We start from the raw sequence: 20,384 nt of genomic DNA, 5'->3' as shown, positions 1-20,384 counted from the left end.
TTCAGACAACATTTCTTTAATACAAAGTCAACATATCTACATACACAGTGGCTTTGAACCAATTATTGTTTCAGTTTGAAGTAACAGTTTGAAAGTGATAGCACTTGGCCCTTATACAAAGGAAAAAACTAATTTGCTGAGATTGGCTTCATTTGATTAATTTCATTGCCTGTATGTACTGTATATGCTCTATTCTTGTCGATGGAACTTTCTGTTAGTTTTGTTTTTTTGTTAGTCCCTCCAACTTTTCCCCCCAAATATTCTTTGACTGTTTTCAAAAGGCTCGCATCTTTACATGAAGTCAAAAGTAGAGTAACACGGTGCACAAGCTTCCATGGTTTCAGTTTTGGCATTGGGGCCATTTTTACCTTTTAGTCTTTTTTTTTAGTTCCAAAAGGCTTCAGTCCAGGATTTTAGCTCACGAAGAAGCATCTCAAGGTTTTCCCACTGTTCAGAAATGACATGCTGGAAGTGTGAAGTTTTTGGTTGTCTTAGTCTTCCGTTGGTTGCATTGCACTGCTCTGTTTCATTGAGTCCTGACTTCTTTCTGCATCCCACAGCAAAACATGGCTGAACAAAAACACATGGTTTCAAACTGCTCTAGGGAGAAAATCAATCAACATGGCATGTTGCAACTGAGCCTTTAGCATAGCTGCATTTGTCCATAAGACAATGATTTATTTGTGTAGTAAACCATGGCGTTTTAGGCCCCTGGACAGCAGCGGATTTACTGAGGCTTTGTAGAAAACCTTTAAAAGGAATGAAACTCACCTTTGGGTGCTACTGTTTTTTTCTTCCTTTAGTGGACATCTCTACCTTTGAAATCCCTATATTGTTCAAATTTGAGATTAGGAGGTATATTCATTTAAACAGAATACATTTTGAAAACCTCTCAAGTTCCTGAAGTTCCATGGTGTGAAAGACAAACCTCTGTATTATCTCTTGTATACCCTTGCTAATGCGGGGGGAAGGGAAAGGTTCCTGTCCACATTGAGCATGAGGATGTGACAGGACCTTGAATTGATGGTTCATTAACAATTTAAATGGTTAGTGAGTGCACTAACTTCCCATCCTCAGCTAAATGATACCAGCAGATCTCTGATGCTGACTTCACGCCCTCATTGAGGCTATAGGTGTGAAAACAAGAGCTGGCTTGTTTTCCAGTTTAACAGCTAGCAGGGGAAATTAAAGGAAGTAAAAACAAAAAAAAGTGAGTGGTAATTAAAGACCAGAGAGCAGGGTTGGAGAAAGAACATTTCAAAAGGAGCAAAAACAGGCTTTACAAACACCAGGAAGTCGTGATGAGCAGAACCTCCAAGATTATGAGGGTCAATTGATACAAATACATATAATCTATATATTTGTTTTATTTACAGGTATATTCTAGATCATAGTCGATATTTAACAAAATGAAAGACCACATTATGTCAGAAAATGATTAACAAAAGTAAAAAATGAGAAAAAACATGGAGGATGTTCTTAAAAACTGTGAGGTTCATAGTCTGCACATAGTCATATAGGTACAGTATGTCAAGTAGGGCTGATTTAGCAAAAAGAAAAATTACAAATTACATTTTTGATTGATTAAATATTCTGTAGACCAGTTCATAATTCCACAGTTGCTAAAAGAATCAAAATAATACTAATGTCTACAAGTTAATGATAATGAAGAATCTCAACAAGGTTTAAAAATAGCATCTCCTCATCGGCACAGGATCCACTCAGGGAAAGAAATTAAACATTGGTGAGTGAATCAGGCCAAGACACTGACATCACCTCCTTTTTTTTGAAAGAAACGCACATGGTTTCTAGGATTACAAAAATAAACACAAACAAAAAACAAACCAATAAAACTGATATTTTTCAACATGAGAAGTGGGTGGTATAAAATAAAGATGAGGAGATAAATGTCATTAATACTAAGTGTTTGGATATATCTTTATATTCTGCATTTAAATATATATGTCTGTGTGATTATGCATATATATATATATATATGTATATATATATATATATATATGTATATATATATGTATGTATATATGCATATATATATATATATATATATATATATATATATATATGCACAGATACACACAGACATGTTATACTTAACATTTCTACAGTGAAAAAATAGAATGTCTTTCAACGTAATATGAACAAATAAGCATTTCTCTTTTCCTGCTAATAAAAAAAAAGGTGATACATCATCTGTTAAAAAACTAAACCAAAAGTAAAATAAAAGGTCAACTATGTCCTTTAAAATAAGTCATCATAATACAACAGTAATTTTTTTTCATGATGTTACAATAACAATAAGGCTTTCTTGGAAATAAGGAAAGATTACACGCAGTTCTGTCCATCGCTCTGGTTTTTGTGCACACCGTTCAGAAACCTCCACAGAATCCGTACACTCGTCTGTCCCAAAGCACGGATCTCAAAATGAATACTTGCTGAATTCAGAAACCTTTTTTTTTTGTTTTTTTTGTATTTTTTCAATCAGACACGTATACATTAATGCGTCAAATCCAACTTGCAGTTGTTTGGTGGGGGGGAAGGGGTCAAGTTTCTTCTTCTTTTTTCTGTCTCAGGGATGTGCAAGTAAGTTGTACCGAAGAATTTCATTATCACATCATGGCATTGAGATTCAACATGGCCTGTCACCCACAAAGACATCACCTATAAAACGGAGAAAAAAGCAAAGCAACTACTTTGTTCATCCACCTGTTACCAAACACACATACAGTGGAACTAAAGGCCAATTTTTTAACCCCATGAACGTACAGCTTTGTATATGCAACAGGCCTCTGCCGCTCTCGAGTGTCTCAAACAATGAAGTAGATGACGATAGAGGAGGCTGGAAAAAAAATAGAAGAAGTGGAAAACACTGTTGGATCATGTTGTCATATGGACGCGCTTTCAGTCGTCCCCGCCCCGCGGCGCGAGCCGTGTGAGGTGGCGGCCATCTTTTGTTCGTCTTTTTCCTCTCCCTCAAGAGTCACAGCATACACAAGATAAGCAGCATGTTTGGTTTTGACAGAAAATTTGAAAAGAAAAAAACTGAAGAAAAAAAAAAAAGAGAATTCCTCATAAGACAAAAAAAGTTTTAAACGATGATGATGGTTGCGTTGGTCACTGTACACAAAGAAAGCCCAAACTCTGCGCCCATCCTTTGTTTGGTTGTTCCGTTAGTTCCAAAGCTTCTTGCCCATCCGATTAATCTCTGTGGATTACTAACACAGTGGATAATAACACCAAAGCCCCATGATGCAATTGTTCCAAAGACAGGAGTGATTGTAAAAAAGAAAAAATCCTCGGATGCATTTCCGTTTCTCCCTCCTCGACCATCCACAAGACGGCCGTTGCATTGGCCGAGGTTCTCCCCGGTTCCGCTGGGTAGTGGGACAGCAGCCTCCTGGGGTACTTCTAACACGCACTGGCATCTCACCACCACTGTGGTCACTTGGCTTTCCAATTCCAGAAAAAATAACTGAGCTTAAGATACGTCTTGCTGCTTTCTCATCCACAGGCACTGACAGTTTATTCTCTGAGCTCAGAGCGCTTGACAACAGGCAGTCATGTGACGCGTATGTTGATTGTTGGGTGTTTTTCACACGATTATGCTTATCAGTGGGACAGTGTAAGAAAAACTCAAAGTGTGTTTGATGCTAGATGGTAGTGTTCTCGTGCTAGTTAAATTTCCACAGTTTTTTTTTTTCTTTTCGTTTTACCAGAATTTGGGGGGAAACAATTTGGATTCACACAACAACCACAATTTGGTCATTTGTTGATAGAAATAACTCAACCCCCTAAAACACCACGGCATATCAAAAAAACAATAAAGTCACCCGGGCTTGGCTACATCCACCTGCCTCTCATTGATTTTTGCGGTTGCCTTCAGTCACTGTTGCTTGTTACCGTTGTATCACAAAGACATTATTGAGAAGATAAATGTCCATGAATGTTTACAATGTCCTCCACATTGTTAGACTTGAGGTAAGGTAAGCAGTCTGGATTGATACCTGCCCCATAGATCGAGCCAGAGCGCCTGGTTCCACCCCTGATGAGGGTTTTTCTTTTCTTAACGAAGGGCCTCTCAGTCGAATTGGAATTATCTTTAATCGGTTGCTTAGGCGTCATCTTTTGAAAATCTACAACGGGATCCTATTTGGTACGTCTGAATTGTGATGGTGTTATTGTCCTCTTCTGTCGTCGTTTAAATTTTCAAAGTTTCTATGGCTCAGGAGACTGGTGGGGGGGGTGACAGGATTCTGGGAGGAGAAGATGGCTTTTTACGTTGCATAGTGATCAAAGCTTCCTAAGTACTCCAGAGCTGCATGATAGCAGAATTGGTACTCATCCTGTAGGGAAGAAAACACAAAGATGTGAGAAATGATTAATTACATCCATGTTCTAATTACCATTATGGATTTGTGTCAGTTTGAGTCAAAGTGGAGGCCTTGTCACTTTCATAGGAATACAGCACTATGTCCTCCATACTACATTAAACTATAGAACAATTCAGTTGTTTTTATAAAAAAAATCCCCCAAATCAGAGTGTTTTTTTTCTTTCTGTCTGACCACTGACCTCAGTCTGGACCATTGCTGGCCTCTGTGTCCGGAGCATCTTCACCGTCTGGAAGATATCAACCACGCCTTCATAGCGCATTCGCTCCAGGACGATACTGAGGGTGATGAAGACTCCGGTTCTTCCCACACCAGCACTGGAAACACATGACAATAGGGATGTGATAGATGTATCTGCATGGTGCATTTATATTGGTGCTTTCCGTTTTTCTCTAGTCTCACACTTATGGTATGTTTCGAACACTGTGACTTAATCCAACCAAGACCTGCAAAATATCCTTAAATAGCTATAGGATTTTGTTGGCAGTGCACGCGGTGCAAGAGGTGCACGTTTGCAGCTCCAACTGCCTTAAAAGATCTAACCATTTAAAAACTTTGATGACCCGATATCCTGCGGCAGTGGCGGTGGTGGTGGTGGTGACGGCAAGGGCGCCATCTGCGTGTGTGAATCCACCTCGACATCAAGCAGAACACAGAAAGGGCCCTCAAGGACACATGGACGCACTTCAAATCCGGCACACAAACCCAACCCAAGCAAACATTTTGTCTTACTAAGCCCCTCCCATGTGCTGAGAAACCGAGCCTGCTGCTGCTCTCCAGAAATACTGCGTCTTAACTCGGATCCTGAAATACTTGAGGGCTGCCTCTCTAAGCTGCTTTAGTGTGAAATAACTTCACCAATGGAACAATAATTGATATGACAACAGATTTATTCGGGCTTCTTTCAACCTCCGAGGTAATTTTGTTGAGTGAGGGTATGTCTACTATAGCTATAGCTGCTGGCTTTCTGTCTGTACGTCTACGTATATGTTTGTCGGGAGGAAAAGCTGGACAAAAGATGACTTATATATTTTCTATCTATAAATTGATATGGAACACAAGGGGTACTGAGCTATTTCATGCGGAACATACGACCCACCAACCCCCGCCCTCGTGCCGCAGTATCTCTCAGCACACCCAAAGCCTCTTCCTGGGAGCCAGTCACAGCTTGTCACATGGACTCTTAAACTCACTCACAGCTCATCTCTTTCTCTCTCGGAGAGAAGACAAGACAGATCAACTCTCCAAATCTGAAGGCTCGCCGAGCCGTCGCAGACTGAGAGGATTTGGTGTCCCCATTCACAGGAAGTAATCAGGCAATTAATGACAAAAAAGCATGTGGTGTCTATTAGATAGTGGCTGAGGAGAAAGAAGAAAAGCGGGTAGGAGTGAAGGGAAAGCAGGGCCAAGGGGGCGGGTGGAGAGGAAGAGAGAGAGAGAGAGAGAGAAGATTAAGAAACAAACACAGGGGTGACGGTCGGGGAAGACCGTTGACAGAAGACAAAAGAGTAAGAAAAAAGAAGGAAGGTATAAGCTCTCCGCTCGGCGATGAAAAGCCTGGATGAGGAAGAGGACGATTGGAAGGAGCGGGAGGTGGCTTTGTCGGTGACAAAACAAAGTAAACATAAAGCTTAATTATTTTACCTTAATTATTCTAAAAAAGATCTACTTCTGATCACTTGGTTTAAATCAAACAGGGTTTAGGGTTAAATATGCATTTGACAGCTGATGACGACATAGTCATGGGACTCTTGCAGAGCAGATTAATATTCGTGCCGATTCCTCCTGCATAGCCGATCCCTTTGCTCTCTCCCCCTACAATAACTCTTAGGACTCATAGGAGGGAGGAATAACTCAGTCTTATTGGAGCTTCCCTGACACATCCCACAAGTCCCAAGGGGCCATTTCAGTGGTGGTGACATCATTGCTTTTTAATACAGGGGAGCTGATGTCATGTTTCATGATTTCATGGCGCCTTCAGGATGTAAATGTAGAGGAGAGGGATACCTAATCTGTCACTAAAGTAAACCACGTTTGTCAGACATCAAGGGAATTAATCGATGTGTAAACACCTTGGTTAACACGTTCCCACAATAACATACTGAATGCAAAACCATGAAAACCCACGTATAATTAATTGCATAAAGGTACAAAGGTTACTCTTTTCTGTGCTACTCTTGCACAGCATATAAAAACATGCCTTTTAAGATGCCCATAGTCTGGCGAGAAAAGGCAACAACTCATTCAGACAAAGCCCGCTCAAGGTCTGTCGATGAATGAGAAGAACCGAAGGCCTCGCCGTTGTGCACTTCTTACTGAATCCAGCTTGTAAAGATAATGTTCAAGGTTACCTTGGAAGCCGCACCCAGCGTGATAAAAATGCATCACGCAGCCATCATAAAAAACAATCCGAAAGGCTGTATCGTTTCATGTGCCTCCTCTTTGTGCAAATGCTGAGGACCATCACTGCCTTATCAATTATGGAGGACACGGACCTGTGGAAGTGTAGAGGTAGTGAACTGCGCTGGCCAAAGAGGTGAGCTGGGAGTGTATCTGCTCGACTGTGACCTATTTATTAAGAATGTACGTAACCTTAACCGTCCCTGTAACTTAAGGTGTACAAGTTGCAGAGCCTAGAAATATGGCATATTGAAAAAAACACATCATGTGTGACATTAAACAAAAGTGCATTAGAGAAAATACAGTGCAACATGACAGTGAGACCGGTTACCTGCAATGGACAGAGATTGGTCCATCCTGCCCGAACTGCTCCTTTGTTTTATGCACCTGGCCGATGAAATCGATAAATCCCTCCCCGGATTTGGGCACACCTTGCTCTGGCCAATCAGTGAACTGGAACTGCCTCACTGTCCTTGACTGGCCATCCTGCGAAAACAGAAGAAACAAAGGTGAGGCCAGACGAAGGCAACGGCTACTTGGAAAAGGGCCCAGAGAGGATCTACGTTCATGTTTTTTTTTAACACATTCGATAAGATCGCACAGAGTGTAATATTAATATAATGAGAGTATACACGGCACAGGAATATAAAAGGACAAAGATACACACAAAGATCTCACCACAGAGAGACAGTGTGTCCTCTACTCCCCCACAGCACTCTAACACCGACCCAATCTGCATTTTCTCCCCTTGTGTTTTAGCGGGAGCGCGCGCGTGTGTGTGTGTGTGTGTGTGTGGCATGAGTAGGTCTTAGTTAAAGCTAATCAATAGTGTATCCGCCATGACAACCGTCTTCTCCCAGACACCATGTTGAATAGGACAATCCCGCGTTGCAATCGATAGAGCGACACGATGAATGGTTGAAGGGGCAAGAACGGAGGACAACGTAGCAGGAGGTGGGATTGGATTATGAAAATTGAAAACAAAAACCTTGACATGCTGACAAGCCCGCTAGACAAAATGTCAATCCTAACAATTTAATGTTATATTGATTCTTATAATCTTGTGTTGCTGGTGCACTTTTTATTTCCAATACAAACAAAACATTTAAAATGTATTTTTTACAATCAGGTGGCTTCACACTAGAGAAAGGAATTGACCTTATTTATTTGATTATCAAGTCAGAGAAGAAGCTGTTGATGTGCGTCCTTGTAAAAAGAAAAAAAGGTTTGCAAAATCTGATTTTGTTGAGCGTCAGCAATTAAAGCACCTGTGAGTTGTGCTGAGTTTCTCATTTCTCTGTCTTTGCTGTAGACAGGATTTATCATTCTTACACATTTCCTCCCCATTTGTTCAAACTACAGGTAAAAGGTACAATTTGAGTAAAGCTCATTGAGTAAGTAAACAGGGATCTATTCATTATTATATCTATTTATTTTGCAGTAGAATTATAGACTTTAAAATTAGGTTAAGAGAGATTCCGTCTAAACTGTGTTATAGAATCAATGTAACATGCAAGAATGTGAACAGTGTGAAGCAGGTAAAACTTTGCAATGGAAACAGGGTGATGTGGTCCCTGCAGACCATTTCATGTGTCTGAGCAGCTTGATAATGAACACAATTTACATTTCTGCACAGAGGCAGTGAATCGGTAAATAGACAGAAAGTTAACAGCCAATGTGTATCTAAATGGGTACAACCTTAGACGAGCTGGAAGCCTGTCGTTGCGTAAGGAGCGAACTGCAGGATCCTCCTCACGCGGCTTTTAATACTAAACCGGACAAGCGAGAATTTCAGTTCATCACAAATGAACACCATGTAAAAAACTCCTTTACTGAGATTATAAATCAAACATGAAGTAGGTGCATTGTCCTAGATGTACGATTGGCCTTGTTTTTTTATCACATAAAGAATGTTAGATGGCTACACTTTCCAAGGATGTTAAAACAGCATACGTCAAAATGAGATCATACTTAGTCATCGTGGATGTTGTCATGGTTGCCGCACTACATTCTTATTCACTCATTCATTCTATTTTTCTGCCGTGAGCTAACATCCCCCTAGCATGCTAAATGCAGACGGAAAATCTGCAGCTAAAACATCTCCAAAGGATCTACATAATCTGTCTATTGAATATTTGTGCTCCGAATGCAAAGTGCTGATGACCCGTGTGCCAGAAGGCACTGCCTTACTGGCTCAGCTATTTGATTTGTTTCCGCACCGCTGCAGCCAGATGTATTCTTGTACATTTATTGCACTTGACAAATTCATTGATTTGGATTCTAGTAAGCTGAGCTCCATATGCTGACTCCCTTTGTACGACATCTCATGTCGTCCCTGTTCTTTGACGCATCGCATCTTGCCTCGCCTTTGTTTGTCATCTCAAAAACATTTTGCCTCAGCGGTTGGATTAAAAGTGAAAGAAGGGCAAAGACAACAACACAATAAACCAAGCACGCCAAAGCAAGAGGGGAGAGAAGAAAAAAAAAAAACAAGAGAGGAAAATTTAACACACAACCTGAGGGCCCACGCGGCGTGTCAAATTGTGTGATTAAATACGTGACTGGCTCGCAAGATGTGAGTGTTGAGGCATAAAGTCTATGCTATTACTGCGCACAGGCGTGCGACGTACATGCGAACACACACACACACACGCATGCATAATGCAAAATCAGTAATATGGCGTTGAATAACACGGCAACACACAGCTTTCTTCTCCCATACTTGTATTTAGCATATCTCTAATAACACCCTTCCTTCTGGGACCCTTAACTCTGGTGATAAGCCTTGACCGTCCGTTGGCTGTTTTAATGAATTAGCACCCTTTATGAATCCTCCGTAGGACAATGGACAGTGCATGAGACACAATGTTGGCATGTGTGGTATTCATGGGAGGGTTAAAATGTACACACACTATAAAAATGAGTCTGTGTGCTGAATGTATTTGGGGGGGGGTTAATGGCGTATCAGTTTAAACAGTATTTAATGTCTAATTCTTACACTCTGTGTAGAGAGTTATTTTGGTTTATGTATGTATGTATGTGTGTGTGTGTGTGTGAGGCTATATAATGTGTTCATTTATTTTAATACCAGCAGGATGACTGCTAACTAGCTGTCTCGCCACCTGGGAAATCATTGGATATGTCAGTCCGTTTGACAACGAGAGGAAGCCGTTTTATTTCAGAGCTACAGTTCCGCTACTTCAAAATGTCCGTCCTAATTGGGCCCAATAAACAAATCCTGAGGTAAACGGATAACTGCATTAATAGGAAGTATGCAGTAAACACGAAAGGGCCCGTTGGTTGTTTACTCACTGATATGTGATTTAACCCACAACATTCTGATATTGTTTTGTGTCACAACCCATCAGACTACAGAGAAAACCTACAATATCAGAGCCATAGTCATGCTTTGATGGAACACTTGTGATGTTCATGCAACCTACATTCCCAACCTGCGTCTTCTCAGGATTTGGTATTGGATAGCTTTGTGCTCCTCTGAGCTTACTGAGAAAGTGCTGTCTTTATGCCACAATGTTGTGTCATTATATTGGATACTGCATGAACTACTATACAATTATTCCCTGGTTCTGTGTTGCTATCGAGTGCCAGTTTAAATAAAGCATCTATAAAGAGCCTCTCATTCCGTTCAGAGGTACTGGCATTGAAAGATTCATGATTACGATTGATTTTTGAGTTTGCTAACAACAATTCAATACAATACAATTATATACATGTGTAACTCCCCAACTTACCAAAACCAAATGCTTGACTTGCCCGGTTTGTTAACACCTGTCTATGACTTTGTTGGTCTAAATGTGTCACTCCATCGATCCACCCCCCAACCATGCGAGGGATGTCTTACCCTGGCGTCCGTGACCTTGAACTCACGGAGGATGTACTGGGGCATGTTGTACTCCGCCATGGGATCAACCACAAAGTACTGGTACCGGGCAGAGCGCTCAGCCGGCCAGTACTGGTGACACTTTTCCTGTTTGAGACAATGTGTTAGATGGTTAATGGTTACAACCACGTGATCAAATGTTGGTGGCCATGCGCGTTTGTGTCTTACCCGTCCCATCTCTCTGAGTTTGGTCAACATGACAACAATGGTAGAGTTGTTCTCCCAGAGCATTCTCCAGAAGTCTTCTGTAGTCTCTGCAAGAGGGCCCTGCGTGGCGATGTACGCCTTCTGTTGCCTGCATATGGCAAAATAATGTACCTTTAGCGTAGCATTATCCACACCGCTCATGCAATTTCTCTGGAATTATATTAACACTTGATGAATTCTTAAAAGAGACAGAGGCCGCTTTTGATGAATAATATGTTACCATATCAACAGATCGAAATAATATTCTCCTTTTCCCTACTTCCCTACTTGTACCGTCTCTTCACAAAAGCATCCTTTAGCTGAAGTTCTCAGAGAGGAGGATGTTACATTCAGTTTTTGAATTATTAAAGATGTTTCCAGGCAATCAGCTCACACAGGCCCCCCTGCTCTCCCGATGCCCTGCCCAGTCTCCCCCTCGTCCTACCTGTATCCGTCGATGAAGCTGGAATTGATGTAGTCGGATCCTTCCAGGCCTCTGATTGGCTGCAGGCAAACGCGCGTGGTCTCGTAGGGCATGATGTTGACCAGCCGATTCTTGAACTTGTTGCAGGGAAGGTTGGCGCTGATGAAGCGTGACGTGTGGGCTTTGGAGTTGGCCAAACGCTGGAGGGGAAAAATGAGCGGCGGCATAAAGGGAGGAATCGATGGAAGGAATACACACAAATAATAGTCAGAGGAAAATAAATATGACACAGTGGGTGGAGGAAAAGGTATCGAGGAGGAAGAAATGAAAAGAAGATGAAATGAAAAGTACAGTGGTGGGGGGGGGGAGGGGGGGTACAAAGAGGCAACAAATTAGCAAAAGCCACCGTGAGTACAAAGAGGAAGGAATAATAGGTAAAGGAGGGAAGACAGGGAGATGTGACAGATGCGAGAGAGATAAAGAGAGGAGTATATCAATGACAGAAGTTTAAAAGCAAACCCAATCTAATCTGCTTTGCTGACACAGCTTCAAAGAGACATTGTTTACCAAGAACGTATTCATCGGAAAGCAATTTAAAAACTTTATCCCCTCTGGCAACTTGGGGAGGGTGGGTGGTGGGGGGGGGGATACTGCAGGGTCAACAACAGAAGATATGCGACACAGACAGACTAACAAGCCTCTGGATCTGGTTGGTGCAAAAAAAAAAAAACTAGTGTAAAAGTGGGTCACCGGTGCCTTTGATAACGGCAGTGTGGAATGACTGCAAAAAACGTAGACTCGCAACGTGTAGTTGGCAGAAACAAACACTTGATGAAAAGGCAAAGCCCTCTGCGACACGTCGGAGGGACCCCGGTGGGGGGGGGGGGGGGGGGGGGGGGGGTGTATTTCCCCATCACTGCGTTGTGCTTCTCTCTATCCCTGTAGTTCCCCAATAGCACCAGAACCTCTGTGTCAGTGGCCACTTGGACTCCATCCAACCATCTCCACTTCCCTTCATCCTTTGCAACTGCCCCGCCCCCCCATCCCCCCCCCCCCTTTGATCTGTGTTTCACAAAGGCACCTGGAAAGGCTTGAGGTGGCCTGGCAGCACTAAAGAGGCTCCGGGCTACACAGCCAAACATCGCACTGGGAACGGAGATAAACCTGGCAACTTGTCACCCAGCAGGGCAGAGAAGCCCCCCCTGCTTTGCTAGGCGCCAACTCCTTTCACGTTAACAGGACATTATATCTTTTCACTTGCAAGTTTAGAGCAGATGTACATTTAGCATGTTTCACCACAACGGGGATCACCACGTGCGGTGCTCCAAGCCACGACGTAGGGTTTACAGAATTGGGATTATCCTAATCCTAACCTGCCCCACCAGCTAATTAAAACTACTGCAGAGCTCATAATCATTCCTTTATTTTATACAGTTTTCCAAAAACGACTCTTGCGTGCAGTTCACATGCACGAGCATCTTCTGTGCATAGGCCTTTTCCCTGAGAGTGCTTCAGAGAGCACTCGTCAGAAGTCCCTCTCCTCGGTTCATTCTCCCCGCTGAACTCCTGCGAATCCCAACAGTGGCAGTTTAACAGCGTACGACAGCGTTTCCCACCCGGGAACGGCGCTCTCCCATCCGTCCCCGCAGCATTATATCCAACCGCTTCCTTGGTTAGCATTAAGTCGTCCCTTTGTTCGTCAGCCAAACGTCCCTCCCTCCGCTTGCCCTGCCGTCCACCTCCATTTGTCATCATCAAGTATTAATTACTCCGCTCCCCCACCACTCTTCACGCACACCTCTCTTCTCTTTTCCCGACTACCGCGCGGTAACGTTATTAATCCCCGGGCGACTCCTGGCGCCGGCTCAGCATTATCCGTGTTACAGATGGCGATGGAGATTTCATCAACGTTGGGCGCCACTGAGTTTAAAAAGAAAAAAAAAAAAAGGTCCAAACACACCAGCACTATTATTGTGTCTTGGCGGGGGGGCCGTGTTGGAGAACGGCGATGGGAGGAAGATGGATGGTTTGAGAGTGAGTGCGTTAAATTCAAGGTCAGCAGATACTGAAGCAAAGGTGACTTATAAGTTGACCATTGTTAAGATCTTCAATAGAGATCCATGTGAGTTGGTACCTGCCTGACTATCCTCACCTACTGCTTTGTCATGGATTTCTCTAAAGAAGTAGACTTTCTTTTGTTGTTCAAAGCGAAACTCAAACTCACGCCGCTTCAAGGTAAAATCCGTTGCCTTGTGCCTACAAGATCAAAGCCAATTTATTTGCCCAATTTAAATCCACCAAAATGAAAATTCGGCCACCCAAGTGAAAAGGTTCAACTTTCAACTACAATTTTAGGCTTTGATAATAATAATTCTAATAATATGTATCAAAGCGATTTATTCATAAAGTAAGGTTTTCTCATTCTTTTCTTCTTCTTGGTCAAAATATTCAGTATGAACTGAAAAACAGCTGTCTTATGAATCATTTTTCATCCATATTATTCTTACCTGTGTTCTCCACTTTGTCCAGTCTGGTTTGATTATGTCTCTAGTATAATACTGAAAAAAAACTGCCTCTCGTCTAATTTAAACTTAATTTGTTTGAGGTAAAAGGATTTGGTAAAAACTGCATCTTCAAACGATTGAAATGATCTTCTCCCAGGTACCCCAATCACCTACTGTCATAATCCATTTCATGTTTTCCCTGGTCTCTCTGTTGTATTAATTATTCCACAAGAAACTTCTATTCAAGAACCAAAATATTCTTTGTTCAACTTTCAAAATGCGAAGAAATGTATCATGCGGATGTAATAGACTAAGCCCGTAAATCAAAATAATTATGCACACGCAAAACAATAATGAAGAGCAACAAATGAGAAAGGCAAAGAAATTGGATTTGCATCCAAAATAACTGCTGGGAAGATAAAAGTGTCAGCCACATTTAAAGGATTTATAGTTGCTTAACACAAAGTGACAGAACTTGCTAAATATCTTTTATGAAGTCCAGGGGGAGAAATGCTATTTCGGAAGTACTGGTCCACCGTGTTTGCTATTTCTGATTTGATTTGCTGGTTGTTTGTAGCTCTCTTGGCCTCAGGTCTGTTCTTAGCGTTTTTTTAAATTGTTTCCTGTTTATGCCAAAACCCCAAAATAGAGTCACCTGTTGGTAACTACTTCGTCTCTGTCAGACTCCAGTAATAGCTGGTAGTCAATATGAAACCCTATGCAATCATTTCCATTACCTTGAACTCTAGCTCCATGCCAGTGACGTGCTCGCCGCTCTCCACCTGGGCCAGTTTTTGGATGTAGGAGTAAAGGCTGCGGGCCGCCACCTCCGTGTTGCCGCAGGCCACCGCCTCCAACAGCGCGTCGTGAATAAAGCTGTACTGGTCCTCCGTCTGCACCATGTAGTTCCGCTGCGAGCGCATCAGCGTCACATGGCCATATATATCGACCGTCTTCTCGTGCTTGATGCGCTCGAGCATGGCGTCGATGACGATGAAGCAACCCGTCCTGCCGACGCCCGCACTTCAGGAGGAGGCGGAGGGATGGGAGGAAAGAGAAGTTTGAGGTTTTAACACATTTGGTTAATAGAATAGAATATGTCCCTTGCTCTTATTTCCATGGTCTTATGCTTTGAGCATGATGCGTGAGTAGCTGAAGCTTGAAATGTAAAAATGGTTCAAATAATTAGAAGATTATGCATGTCCAGTAATGCTTAATTGTGTGGAAGAGATGACAGGGAAAGCAAAGCTAAGGGACGCAGAAACAACCAAACATGAAAGATAAAACAAGGAGTGGACAGTGATGGAGACCGAGCGGGGCGAGCTGTCAAATATCAAAAAGCGCTTGAACTATTGTCAAGCGCTTTGGACTTTTCTTCTTATCTTGACAAAAAGGAAGGTTTCAATTTGAATAATCCATATGAGAAATATTGCTTGTAAAAGTGAAGAACGGCTAAGGAGCAAAGGAAGAAAGCAAGAAAGATGGGAAGGGATTACTGCGAGGCTTTTTACAGGGAGGGAACCAAGAGACAGAGAGAATAAAAGCAAGGAAAAATGGCGCGCCTTAAAAAGGAAGATGATGTGACCAATGGGAGGATGAGAGAGAAAGAAATAGAGCATGTGTTTGTATGATGTGTGTTACGTAATGTATAATAGCAGTCACTCAGGAGCTCTGCCATTTTGTTCAACAATGGAAATACACACACACACACACACACTGTGGCAAAAATAAAATAACCCTCTTGAGTGCATAGGGCTTCATTTTTTCTCTAGTGGTATCAAGATGTCCACAGGGGAACATAAAACTGTCCCACTTGGGCACATAAATCCGAGCTCCATAAAAATCCAACACTGGATCTTTGAGCAAACAAAAAACAGCATTTCAACCAGAACTGACAGCAGAGAAGTTGCCACCGACCTGCAGTGGGCGATGATGGGTCCTGCGTCAGGCGGGTTGCACGTCTTCACCCTACGGAGGAAAGCCAGGAAGGGTGTGGGATACTCTGGTACCCCGTGGTCCGGCCACGCCGTGAACTGGAACTGACGAACCTCCCGCTTCTCACTAGAGCCATTCTGGAGGGAAGAGAAAGGTGGGGTTGGGTCCAGTGGTGGAGGTTTGTTCAGGACGAATATCCAAATGGCTTCACGCTTCTGTGTGTGTGTGTGTGTGTGAGATGTTTTAGCTCCATGGTCACTACAGGTGAACTGTTCAAGGCGTTTGAAGGGTTTTTGTATGATGAGTATTGTAATTTACTAATGGGTGTCCATTTGATGACGTGATGCACGATGAAAAAAGGTTTGGCAATTCCGAAAAGAAATATTGTGTTTGAATAAGTGAAAAAAACATTGTGAACTAAATAACTATATATATGTATATATATATGTATATAAACATCTCTGAGAACTGAAAACAGCTAATATTGTAAAGCCATGTCTAATGGGCACGAGTGCTACAACCTTGAAATTTATATTTTGGTGCAGTAGGAGGGACAATTTCCCCTTTTGGGAAACACTTCCACACTTAAAGCGCTGATTGAGTCATCATAATATAATAAGTACAAGAAGTTTCATACTCAACAGTAGAGATATTACTGTATATTTCCTTGCTCTCACATTGCTGCTGCTCATAACATCTGCAGATACATGCGGCAGACACCCATATTACACAGTCGGCTGTCAGCTCCCTCCTCAAACTCAACGCATCAAAGATACACGCTGGGATCCAGAGGAAGGCTTTTTGAGTCTCCTGTGCATGTTTCCGTCCTCCTCTCCTCTCGCTCCTTCTTCTAATGGAGGAACTGTTTGCTTTTCGATGCAGTGTTTCTGCTTCCCAGACAGAGGGATTTTTTTTCTTCTCCTCGCTGAATAAATGAATAAATGAGACTCGGTAATTAAAAGCAAACCGACCTAAATCTGATTTCCCTTCATTTTCTTTTGGACATTCCCCCGTTTCTGTATTTGACGCAGGGTGCATGGATAAGGTTGGTACACGTTTTAATGGAAAACATATTCTCTATTCAGGATCTATCAATAGACACAGTTTGGAATCACTGCAGGACATGTATTCATATGAATAGGTACCACAGCGGCTGCTTTATAGACGCACTCTGTGTGTGCGTGTGTTTGTGTGTGTGTGTGTGTGTTTGTGTGTACTGCCGGCTTCTGCTACCTCATACTTCACACAAATTCAACACAGCATTTTTTTTTCTTCTCAGGGATATAAAGTGAAAACAGCTCAGTGAGAAATCACTGAAAGTGCTGCAGCTCTAACGGGGGAGGGAAACGATGGATAGAAAAACAATCCCATCGGTAGGTTGGATGCGGGCTGAGAGCAGCGGAATGTAAATGCCTCCGAATGTCAACCAGCGAGCTTTAAAGCGCCGCGGCTGCTGATGTGTTGCTATCTTTACCGTCGCTGGTTTGTCCTAGTGATCATTGCTCCACTGACGGTTCCACAAAGAAACGCGTCAGCCGTGACGCCTGCGTGCTGCTACCTGGTCCAGTGCATCATTTTGGAAATGTAACCTTTCCCAAGGCGGATCCTCCACTATATTATATTGTCATTTTACAACACGCGTGTGCGTGGCGTGTATCTGGGTTTGGCATCATATTTATATTTAAGTGGATCACGGGTTTGTAAATTTGCGTGTGCAAATCCTGCAGGTCTGTGTGAAGATTCTGTCGAATTCAGTATTTAAATCTGTGTGTGTATGTGTGGATCTATTAGCATATGAGCAGTTTGCCAATCATGTATATTGAGTTTCTCTCCTGCCCACTTTACGTAAGTGCTCCAATTTGGCAGACGCACATAAACAGATGATCTATTGAGGAGCGAGAGCACTGAACAAGATAAAAGGCTCGGCCTTGGAAGGACAAGGCGGACAAAGGGTTATATATATGTATACTCCTTTACATCCAACGGAAAGACAGCACGCGGTTCATTTTTCCTGCCTGTGCAATTTGTGTGTCACTTTTATAAGTATGATATTTTTATTCATGCTATCCAACTTGATGGTAAATAAAATGTCTGGATCGTATTTGCTTAGACATGCTTAGGCGCCGTCCACAGAATTCTGCTCATGCAATTTCTGGCTTGTTACAGTATGACCTCAACAGAGCAAAGAGGACACAGAGGTGATGTGCGTACCCGTGTGTGTGGGAGGAAGAGCAATCAATCATCCTACCTTGTGCAAGGAGAAGGTGCGGACACAGAAAGTGGCCAATTCTATGGTGTCCAACAAGGTCACTTGGGTCATACCATAGGTTTCTGTGCCGCGACTGGGCCAATACTGGTCACACTTAATCTGGGAGACAGAGAGAGAAAGAGAGACATCAATGTCACATTTGGTCAAAGTTTTTTTTTTTCCCCTCTTGTGAAAAGGATCATGGACGTGAAAGGAGGACTACAGAAAGATGTGAACCTCGATGGATCTGACACGCGCACATCGAGCAAGTCCTCTGCGGGTCAAGCTTTTACGCAGCGTTTGCAGTAGGTGAGCTCGCCTCCTCCTCTAATCTGAGAGACAGCACCTAGCCGACCGAACACATGTGACCGGACTGCCACAGCAACTCCATTCGCACAGCGTAAGTTCACAATCAATCATGTGGATGCGTCTTTTTCTACATCTATGAGCGGAAAAGTAAACCGGTCATGCAAATCATCAGGGAGTGCAATCAATTTAAAGATCAAAATAAAATATTTGTTTTAATATCAACATATCAGTACTTTTAACCAGATCCAGGATGGATGCTTCATTTTTTTACTTTTTCATTTAGTGCTTCTAGAGTTTATCTTAAAAAAAAACAGCTTCTCCCATCCATCCTCTGTCAGCCCACTTAATAAAATTCATTCATTCGGGCTGTGACGTGCTGGCGGCCCTCAGATGAGATGTGACAGCTGGCGACAGAGATGAGTTGCTCTCCAGGTTTCTCTATACCATTTTTTTCTCAAGCTGACACTAAAGTTCTACGGCCCGCTAATCCTGATCACGTTTGACAGGAGTGGAACGCACACGGCAGAATGGAGGACAGGAAAACAATTGAAAAGGGAAAGAAAGGAGGGAAAGTGAGTGGAGACACCTGGGGTGAGTGAGCCTGATGTTGACAAAGGTTTGAGTTAACGGGATGGAACATCACAGTTGGCTTTTTGACATTTAAAAATGTCCATTCCAAAGAGTACAATCTTTATTGATCCATTCAATGTATTTCTTTTATTCCTTTATTTGTCGCGATCACCTGCATTATTATCTCAAAACTTTGAAAAATTCTATTCTGTCTCCATTGTTATAGTTATTTATCTGACAACACATGTTTATATCAAAAGCACAATCCAAAGATGGTGGTGGAAGGTACTGGTCAAGTACAGTAAAAACTGTGTGGTACTCGGTTGCATTTTCGGGAACATTTTATTTTAGCTTCTTGCCATGTGCACTCGGAGTACAAACACCTACTAGGCTTTCAGTAATTAGGGGACAAGCAACAGCTTGTGGTTTTCACCGCAAATAAGGAGAGAAATGACAGCAAAGATTCTCTCAGTGGATAAGAAGCCCATCTTATCAGATGGGGAAGGGTAGACCATCTTTGAGTTGAGCCCATTTCATCACCCTGCCCTGCTGCTTTCACCAACCCTTTCAAAGATCAACTCTTCTCTGAAGGTGATCCATCTCAGGAAAATTAAGCCTGATTACTTATCAATGTTGTTCAGATAGTAAACTGGGAATCAATGTGAAGCTTTATTTGAAGTGTTTTTTGAAGGCACTCCAGATGTGTGTGTTGCTGGGACTAACCCGTGACTTCTCCTCCAGTCGGGTCATCATGACCACGGTTGCTGCTCTCTGTTCCCACACCATCCTCCAGAAGTCCCCGAACGTCTCTGGTAACGGACCCTGGGTGGCGATGTAGGCATTCTGCTTCCTGTAGCCGTCAATGTAGTTGGCGTTGATATAGTCGCTCCCTGTGATTCCTACATGTAGAACCACAGCATAACAAATATTTAAAGGAAAGTTTTTTTTCTTCTTTTCATCCACGTTCTTCTCTCTTCTCTCATCATTAAACCCAATAATCACACTTCTGGTGCCATCTTTCTCGACAATTCCCAGATTTCACATATAACAACTCGGTGTCCCAACCAATGATGGTGTTAAGACTCTAGACTTGAAAAAAGAGATGAAATAAATTGCTTATGTAATGAGTTCTCACACCTCTTAAAGTTGAAACAAGTGAAAATTGGCTGTGATCATTGAAAACATTGGCATTGTCCAGAGAGCAAGAAGTATCTCGTAATGTCAGCTTTTGGGACATTGTAATATTTCTGCAAAATAGATCTTAGTGCTTGTTACAAAAAACTCAATTTCAAGACATAATACGGGATTAAATGAGATGTTAAAAACAGTCCCACCTCCTTTCTTCCCCTCTGCTACGGAACAGCTGAAGGAAACCTTGTGTTCAAACTCTTTTGTCCCGCCTTGGTTTCTGTAGATACGGCGTAACAGCCTCCATCTGATTTACCACGACCACAAATGGGTCGTGCGTGTAGATGGAGGACAGCGTGGGGCAACAACAGC

General features: G+C 42.5%; 1 protein-coding gene across 10 annotated transcripts in view; it reads right to left on the bottom strand.

Moving 5' to 3' along the window:
- Nucleotides 1–20,384, bottom strand: part of ptprsa (protein tyrosine phosphatase receptor type Sa) — a 198,195-nt gene continuing 177,811 nt past the window's right edge. For 9 of the 10 annotated variants that reach the window (XM_078108268.1, XM_040185255.2, XM_078108270.1 and 6 more), the window contains 10 exons: nt 19,608–19,783; nt 18,006–18,125; nt 15,740–15,894; nt 14,560–14,845; nt 11,340–11,518; nt 10,877–11,003; nt 10,670–10,795; nt 7,139–7,293; nt 4,589–4,724; nt 1–4,361 (listed from right to left, as the gene is read on the bottom strand). In XM_078108268.1, the coding sequence (XP_077964394.1) occupies nt 4,293–4,361; nt 4,589–4,724; nt 7,139–7,293; nt 10,670–10,795; nt 10,877–11,003; nt 11,340–11,518; nt 14,560–14,845; nt 15,740–15,894; nt 18,006–18,125; nt 19,608–19,783 (1,529 nt within the window). In that variant the 3' untranslated portion in view covers nt 1–4,292. The remainder of the gene's footprint in view (nt 4,362–4,588; nt 4,725–7,138; nt 7,294–10,669; nt 10,796–10,876; nt 11,004–11,339; nt 11,519–14,559; nt 14,846–15,739; nt 15,895–18,005; nt 18,126–19,607; nt 19,784–20,384) is intronic. The other variant, XM_078108275.1, reaches the window with a different exon arrangement.

The sequence above is a fragment of the Gasterosteus aculeatus genome, chromosome 8 (genome assembly GCF_964276395.1).
Source record: "Gasterosteus aculeatus chromosome 8, fGasAcu3.hap1.1, whole genome shotgun sequence".
Classification (NCBI taxonomy): domain Eukaryota; kingdom Metazoa; phylum Chordata; class Actinopteri; order Perciformes; family Gasterosteidae; genus Gasterosteus; species Gasterosteus aculeatus.
The sequence above is the reverse complement of the archived record's forward strand: the minus strand, read 5'-3'. Positions and strand labels throughout refer to the sequence as shown.